Source organism: Mya arenaria, chromosome 9, assembly GCF_026914265.1.
Source record: "Mya arenaria isolate MELC-2E11 chromosome 9, ASM2691426v1".
NCBI lineage: Eukaryota > Metazoa > Mollusca > Bivalvia > Myida > Myidae > Mya > Mya arenaria.
Genome location: NC_069130.1, coordinates 29736103 through 29744267, shown reverse-complemented (window position 1 = coordinate 29744267; position 8165 = coordinate 29736103). Strand labels below are relative to the sequence as shown.

Sequence of the window (8165 nt, the reverse complement as noted above, 5' to 3'; positions counted from 1 at the left end):
TGATGTTTGCCCTTCTTGAAGGACTTTGTTCGCCAATTAATTTGCAGTTTGCTTTTCAAATTTTAGAAAGATTTCTCATAAAATTCCCAGACGCCTTGATATGGAGAAAATAAGTCTGTATTTTTCTGTATGTGGTCTACATGGACCAACTCAATGAGGGCGGCATTGCGTACGTGACAAAATGGGTCAAACTGGGAATTTGTTATCGTTTATATTTCGAATTTTATGTAACACATCAAGGCGCTCGCTTGTGATATATACCATTAAAACTCAAAATATGAACGATATTTAATTCATAATCAGCTCTTATGCAAATAGTGCACATGTTGTTTTCAAGAGTTTAACCTAAATAGGTGAAACCACCAAACACAGAAGAAGGATGTACAACCACTTAGTGTGCAATAGAAGTCAAGTTTCCTCAAGTACATTCAATTTTAATTAAAATAACGAGTTGATCGTTTAAGTACAACTACACAACGTAATGGAGAGGAAACTCAAATCTCGTAAAAACATCTCCATGATTGTAAATTCACCGTATACTAGTATATACATGCCATTATGATTGTAAATTCACCGCATACTAGTATAAATACATGTCGTCATGATTGTAAATTTATTGGATACTAGTATATACATGCCATTATGATTGTAAATTCACCGCATACTAGTATATATACATTTCGTCATGATTGTAAATTTACTGGATACTAGTATATTAATGTCATAATGATAGTAAATTCACCGGATACTAGTATATACATCTCTTCATGATTGTAAATTTACCGGATACTAGTATATACATGTCTGCTTGATTGTAAATTCACCGGATACTAGTATAAACATGCATTGAAACATCGAGAAATCATGGACACGGACGCTTTCAACAGAATCGTTTTATACACTAGAATGGAACAACCTTGCAATGCATATTAGTTAGTAAATAGTCCGCACATGTCTGTATTTTCAACACTATTATCCACAAAAGTACGGCGACTCGTCAGAACCATCTCTGCAGTGTGGATGACCGTCACACAACTGTTGTGACGTCACACAACCGTCACCATCCGCACATGACCTCATTCCTTCAATGCATATGCTGGAGGCTGAAAGTACATTTTAAGAATTTAAAACGGCAATTGGTCGTTATCTATCAATTACAATTGTACTACACGCGATTGCAAATGATGAAACAATCGGACGGCATTCAGTACAAAGTCGAACCCCGTTGGCTCGAACTCCCAGGGACCGGCCTAATTATCTCGAGCCTCGGAAAAATCGAGCCAAGCGGGAATATTACCTTCAGCATATCGAACTCGGTCCTTTAGTTCGAGCCAAAGAGGAATTCGAGCCAACGGGGTTCGGCTGTTTTGCCATAAAGTTAGCTTAAGCATGCAAATAATAAAAGGGCAGAATGCACTTTTTTGCGAGCCACTGAGTTGCTTCCAATTTAAAATATTTATTTTATTGTTTATTCCGTAATAGTATACATAGTTGTGTTATACCACTGGTCTTAATTTCGTTAATGGTAAGCCTCGTTGTGCTACAAACAATCTTACCGCAGTTTTGTTCGTCAGTTTCGTCGACGCAGTCCGGAAAGTCATCACACCTATAGCTCTCATCGAAACACTCGCCACTCCCGCACTGGAAACGCGGCGATATGCACTCCTCATTTCCTATAATATACAATTCGAAATATTGTAGTTTCGAAAGATGTTAAAGAAGTGATATTGGGGATTTATGTCCGGATGTTCCGTCTCACCAGAAACTGGTATCGACACACCCCCGTCGTGACGGAAACGGAAGGCCTTTTAACGTAGGGTTTAGGATTTTAGGGCGTAAAGGAGCCAACTATATTGTATCTGTTATAAGAACTGTTCCAGTTAAAACTACACTTCATGTACATATAGTATTTCTTTTGACGGTAAACACATTTTCACGGCGCAAACACAGGCATGCGTACACTGACCGCTTGTGACAGAGACTATCGGCTCCGGTTGTTCAGTAGTCACTTCTCCAGGCGGCAGAGAGGTCGTGGTTTTCGTGCGCAGAGAGGTCGAAGTTTCCGTGCGCAGAGACGTCGTGGTTTCCGTGCGCAGCTCTGTGACGTCATGCGTCGTTTTTACCAGTGGTCGACGTGTAGGACGAGCCACTGAAAGACGGTTATTTGTTAAACAATCGAATATATATATATGCTTAATTCTTCAGTAAGGGGGTAGGTCTTATCTCTCGCATAACGTTGGTATACATGTAAACTAGTGTTGTTGATGTTCTTCAAACAATCTGGATGAATTGAAATACCATTTAAGATGAATTCTCTAGTAAAACGGTATCTTACAAATAGTGACAGTTACGGCGGCTGTTTGCCAGCCCCAATAATAACCCATCCACCCGCGACACACGTATTTCCCGGCATCCTCCGGCAGAACTTCCCGGAAGTGGAGTCGCAAGAAACGACCAGAGAAAGAATGTTCTACGTGCACCCTGAAATTGGTATGAACCCTTCAAAACAGTTGATTTATCATCAAAATGAGAAGTTTCATATGTTTCGGCTTCATTTAAAGTAGTTTATCAATATGCCAACAATGTAACGGTTTAAGCCATAAATCATTAATTTTCTAACGGGAATATGAAAAAGTACGATCTGATCTTTTGTCAGCAATCTTTTATCATTGGTTTGCAGATATTTACGCCAAAATTTCTCTTTCCAAGACAAAAAATAAAAAAGTTGGAAAAATGGTACATCTGTGAGAGTGCAGCTTTAAAAATGTCTGTACCTGTTATGTGGTCCTTCGTATACTATCCAGTGTTTGTCGGGGCCGTACCAGCGAAGGCGTGGATCAGCGCCACCGGGTACACGGGATCCATCACATGTCACCGTAAACTCGTTTCCTTCCTTTAAGCGCAAGGGCTGCATGAATCCGACCTCTATCTGGTGCCGCCAAAGCTTTAAAAGTATTGTTTCCCGAGCACCCAGTACGCAGGTCCCCGCAAACAAGACTACACAGTGAAATGGAGAAATCATAAAGTTCGTATACTAAAACGCACTAAAAGTGCGTAACGTCGAAAAATGAATTCATTATCCAAGCAATTATTTAAATATTCGGTAAACAATATTATTTAAAAAAAGTAACATACAGTGTATGAGTGGTATTAATTTGAGTGCAAACAAAGAGGTTGATGTACTTACGGATAAAGACTTCAAAATGCAAAGTCATAGTGTTCATTTCTCTAAACAAGTTTGTAATAAGAACTCTTATACTCACTTGACCACTTAAAACTTCTTATATATGCCTCTTGAATTCCGCCACTCACATTTCCTAAATGATAAGAATGTAATAATCGAGCATATATATGAAGTACTCTGTTGTGTTTTTCTTTTGGATAATTAAGCTGGAATCATATGGTATTTTACCGATTACCAATTAACTCTCTTGTAATCTAAATATTTTTAAACAACAACGGGGACATATCAGTAGAAAATAAGAATAAAGAAATAAGCACTTGACAGTTGGCAATACGGCGACAGTGGTATCGAAAACGATAGGCCAATACATGATGCAATAAGGCCACCCCTATATATTTATGTATATCGTACTACGTGTTGATTGCTGCTTCTCTGCAAACGATACTATTGCTTACCGTGAGACCCCCCTCTCACCACCCCCGTGCGTGCTACTCCTGATACGACCTTATTTTGTCCATGCCGCTTGTCATGATAATGATATCCCTTCATGTTTTAAATTTAACAGAAAATGTTTCCCGGTATTTGGTAACTGGTGTGCGGTAGAGAAAACGAACTTGGTTGTGTCTAGCCTCCACAGTCGCTCTAGGGAAAAAAAATCGGAACTCCTCGAAATAACATGCGGAACTCCTCGGCCATGTTCCGAATGGGGTAAAAATGACCGAGGAGCTCAGAATGTCTTCTCTGCTACCGGAAAATGCCGAACATTACCGAGGTTTACGTTATTTTGTTGCTAAATTTAGAATTTACGCAAACGATGTCACATGATTGTGAAAAATTAATGCGTGCATTAATTTAATGTATCTCTGTCGTCCTACGAAACTTAGTCGTGAGATAATGACCAAAACCTCTCCAAGGTGATATTTTTACGAGGTGTTTCAAATATTTAGTTTACGGTTGTGAAATTATTCTCAAATGTTGTACTGATTTATCTGCGCATATAGAAAGTAGTTCAAAGGTAACAAGTACTTCGGCTAAAGGTAAACAGAGGCTAGCGAAAGACAACCAAGCAACAAACAATAAGATTTCTTCCTTGAATTTCGACCAAATATGAAGTGGGAATACAAAGAGGAACACCCATTTGAGAAGAGGCGGGCTGAAGGAGAAAAGATAAGAAAGAAGTACCCAGATCGCGTCCCTGTAAGTTCAAATAATGTTAAAATGCTGTTAATCAGATACTGCGCAGCCATTTTATGATTTATCATTTTCGATTTAGAAATTAAAGAATGTTCATTTGAAGAAAACAAAATGTGTGATTCTTTAAGAATTAACTTATATCTTACCGATGAAGCATTTTTGTTTGTTTTTCTTTTTCAACTTGTGGATTTATTATTGCCAGTATCATAAATTATTAAATCATAAATTATTAAATCAGTGATTTTCATCGCAGTTATGGTTTAGCTACAATAATGAGCGATCAGGGATACTTTTTTTATTATTTTGATATTTCTTATGTATAGGGCCCTGTAACGCTACAACTCTCTACCATTTAACAACGGGCGAAATGATAAACTGTAACAATATGCATTGATGTTGAATAATAATGACAAAGTTGTTCAATTTTTATCCGACAGTGATCTGAACTGGATTTAATTTGTCATTAGAGTTGTTATTTTCACATTAATATATTATGGGTCACGAATACCGTTATACATGTATACAACCAGTCAGATTTGTCCCAGATTTACCGATATCGGGATACTCGATAAACAATTGACACTTGTAAGTGTTTTATGATAACTTAACATGTTTTTTGGGCATACTGACATAACTTAATACGTGTTTAATAGTAGGCAATAATTAATAACGGAGATAATTTCAAAATTGTGGCCGCGAGGATTCTCTGCGCAAGGACCGCTTGCTACTTTTTGCTGGGATGGTGGACGTCACGAGTCTGCCATATTAAAAAAATTGTCAAAAGACTCGTTGACGGCCATTTAGGTGGACTAAGTTATGGTTATGCTATGAAACAATGACTGTGACTATTGCATTGATTATAAAATGCTTAAAGAATGCATGTTCTAGTTGCTTGTTCGTTCTTTTGGCAGAGAACAAAAACGCATAATCATCTTTTCAACTAACAAAGAATTTTTTTATCAGGTAATCGTAGAGAAAGCCCCAAAAGCTCGTGTTGGTGACCTTGACAAGAAGAAATACCTGGTTCCCTCTGACCTGACAGTTGGCCAGTTTTACTTCCTCATTCGGAAACGAATCCACCTGCGACCTGAAGATGCCCTCTTCTTTTTTGTGAATAATGTGATTCCACCAACCAGTGCAACTATGGGATCTCTCTACCAGGTAATTTGCGTAAGCAGTAGCTACTTTGCATGGATATGTATTGCTATATTCAGCTATTGCTGATACTATCAGCAATATTTATGACTTTAAATGTCATTCCGGAAGCCTTTCTGATGTGCTAGCTCTAGAGCGCTTGTGATAATGGTGTCTGTCATCTTAACTGAGATCTGGTATCTATTAACCTGTATGTATTAGGAGGGTAACTTGTTCAGGTCAACCTCCAGTTTTGGGGGTTCCATTCCCAAAGGTAAAATGACAAGATGGTTGTTGTGTCCTTGCTGGACGTAGAAATCTGGGAATCAATCCCTATCTGGGACACCAACTCTTTTGTAGGGTTACTTTAGGATATAATATGTAATTGTTACTATAAGTCAATATTTGGGTTATACATGTGATTAAGCCCAAGTAACCTAGTGGGGTGGAAGTCCCACCCATACTACTGTAAGCTTTTTTTTTTTAAACTTACTCCTCTTACCATTTGAAACTGTGGATTGGGTTCTTTTCAGAATTTTATATGCATATTTAATAATTTGGTATATAAATATATACTATACTATAACATTTTAAATTTATATCAATATTTGATTACCTGACATTGACAAGAAGGATACCGTAAAAGTGGCATTTTTATATGTAAACTTATGTACTCAGTGTCTCAGTCACTATTGAATGATTTTATCTGCACACTTACCATTCCATCTTTCAGGAACACCATGAAGAGGACTTTTTCCTGTACATTGCCTACAGTGATGAAAGTGTTTATGGTGTATAGAGTGTTGTCAACAATCCGCAAACCTGACCAATCTCATGATTTATGACAATTAAAACTGGAGTCGCCCTAATGGAACTGTGCATATATATTTTAAGGTCTTTCATAATTGCCAATTCTGATGTATTTTTAGCTTTTTTGTAACACAATGCTTTTGTTTGAAATATTTTATAGACAAGCAACTTTTCTCCAATATTCTCAAAAATATAAACTGTTAAATTTAACAAGAAGTTAATTTCTGGGAGACCTTCATCTAAAATACTGACAAAACATTGAACGACTAGTTATAACATACTGGGTAGTTAGTTTCCAGTGTAAATCTAATTGGAGACTTTATTAACTCTAGCCACTGGTTCGGTTTAAAATCTATCAACCAGCCAAGAGGGGTACTGTGTTGCATATAAGTCAATATGAATGGTAATCATTTTCAACATGACTGTGTGGTATCATCTGATTTCTATAAAGTCAGTAGCGACTTTGCTATTGCAATATTGATTGAAGCTATTGGAGGGTATTTGGTACATGCTTTGGTGTATTTTTGCAGCATTTTTTTTATTTTCTTATAATATTCTATTAACATGTATCTAAAGTAAAGCACCTTTAAAGGACCCTTAACTGTAATTACACCTTTACATCTTAACATCATGTACTGTGTAGAAAACAGTCATTTATTAGTTTGCCTTTCCACTTAAAATAACAGTTCAACAGGGTTGGACACTACTATTATTTCCAAGGTGGGAACACCATTTTGTCTTTCATGTAGCTTGGTGTCATTGCCCTCTCACTCTTAAAATAAGAGAAGATTTTTTCTAGGTAGTCCAAACATGCTTTTGACTTTACTTGTAGTCCGGCCAAAAACCTGGTAGACTCGGGCTACAGGACTACTGTTAGTGTTGAACCCTGTTAAGGCTCTCCATCCATCCATCATTAATGCAAACAAAAAGTTACTGGTCAAGTTTCATAATAAAGCTCCAAATGTTAACTGAGAGTTTTTTTATACAAGTTATTTCAGACTTATTTTCTTTTAATAAAATTGCTGTAATATCATAGATTTTTTTATAATCAATATGAATTAAACAGAAAAAATCTCAATGTTAATATCTTAAATGTTCTAACAAAACATTGCAACCCATTGATGGATGAATGGCTGACCTTAGGCAGAACACATACATTAAACAGAGTTAAAAGTTAGGGGAACAAGTTAAAATGTGTACCCATCAATCATTAATTAAATAAATCATCTTCATTTTTAAATTAGTTTGTATATAACTTTGAAATTCCAGTAACATTGTGTTGCTTGGAAAATGTTATTGTAAGTTGACATAATTATTTTGTTGATGTATCACAGCGTGAGATTTTTTTGTCTTGAAAAAATGTGGTTTTAAATACATATATTTGTGTTTTCAATTTTTTGTTTAACTGTATTGTTGTATGAAATAAAGTTACTGTAAATTTTGTCTTAGACTGAAAAAATATTCCTTTTATTTTAAATACAATTTTCCTTTAACAACAACTGCCGAGGGCCAATGTAAATCAAAGCTACAGATAGCATTTACTTACTGGAGCCCATTATAGGTTAATGCCAATTATTACTGGTAGTTTATTTATTTTACACAATTCTCATTATCATGTTTTAATAAGTTATTTGACTTAAATGATCAAACAAATAAAAAGCGTATGATTTAGGAACAGGAAGAAAAATATAAGCAACATTTTGGCACTTATCTGATTTGTCAAATGTAGCTAAAAAACACATTTATAAAGGCTATTGGATTTTTAAGGCGCTACCTGAAAAAATAAGGAGAGCTTTTCTACTAACCATGGCATCGGCATCACACCTTGGTCAAAGCTTTCTTG

At 36.2% G+C, this 8165-nt stretch overlaps 2 protein-coding genes across 4 annotated transcripts; one reads left to right on the top strand and one right to left on the bottom strand.

Moving 5' to 3' along the window:
• Positions 1 to 599: 599 nt before the first annotated feature.
• On the bottom strand, positions 600 to 3870 carry LOC128202640 (CD320 antigen-like). 3 transcript variants are annotated; one of them, XM_052903648.1, is made up of 7 exons: positions 3640 to 3870; positions 3264 to 3317; positions 2775 to 2997; positions 2336 to 2481; positions 1967 to 2149; positions 1557 to 1673; positions 600 to 1103 (listed from the first exon to the last, which is right to left on the bottom strand). In XM_052903648.1, the coding sequence occupies exons 1-7, from the start codon at positions 3731 to 3733 to the stop codon at positions 973 to 975; spliced, it is 948 nt and encodes a 315-aa protein (XP_052759608.1). In that variant the 5' UTR covers positions 3734 to 3870; the 3' UTR covers positions 600 to 972. The 3 variants fall into 3 exon arrangements, with proteins under 3 accessions (XP_052759608.1, XP_052759609.1, XP_052759610.1); XM_052903649.1 differs by lacking the exon at positions 3264 to 3317 and having other exon boundaries at positions 3640 to 3867; XM_052903650.1 differs by lacking the exon at positions 3640 to 3870 and having other exon boundaries at positions 3188 to 3587.
• A 162-nt stretch (positions 3871 to 4032) lies between these two features.
• Positions 4033 to 7765, top strand: LOC128202641 (gamma-aminobutyric acid receptor-associated protein). Its single transcript, XM_052903651.1, has 3 exons — positions 4033 to 4381; positions 5342 to 5539; positions 6246 to 7765. The coding sequence occupies exons 1-3, from the start codon at positions 4292 to 4294 to the stop codon at positions 6309 to 6311; spliced, it is 354 nt and encodes a 117-aa protein (XP_052759611.1). The 5' UTR covers positions 4033 to 4291; the 3' UTR covers positions 6312 to 7765.
• Positions 7766 to 8165: the final 400 nt, after the last annotated feature.

Coding starts and splice junctions, on each gene's coding strand:
- LOC128202641 (XM_052903651.1), top strand. CDS start 4,292: ATGAAGTGGGAATACAAAGAGGAACACCCATTTGAGAAGAGGCGGGCT. Junction 4,382..5,341: donor AGTACCCAGATCGCGTCCCT/GTAAGTTCAAAT, acceptor TTTTTTTATCAG/GTAATCGTAGAGAAAGCCCC. Junction 5,540..6,245: donor CTATGGGATCTCTCTACCAG/GTAATTTGCGTA, acceptor TCCATCTTTCAG/GAACACCATGAAGAGGACTT.
- LOC128202640 (XM_052903648.1), bottom strand. CDS start 3,733: ATGAAGGGATATCATTATCATGACAAGCGGCATGGACAAAATAAGGTC. Junction 2,150..2,335: donor CGCCGTAACTGTCACTATTT/GTAAGATACCGT, acceptor ACCGTCTTTCAG/TGGCTCGTCCTACACGTCGA. Junction 1,104..1,556: donor AACTGACGAACAAAACTGCG/GTAAGATTGTTT, acceptor ATGTACTTTCAG/CCTCCAGCATATGCATTGAA.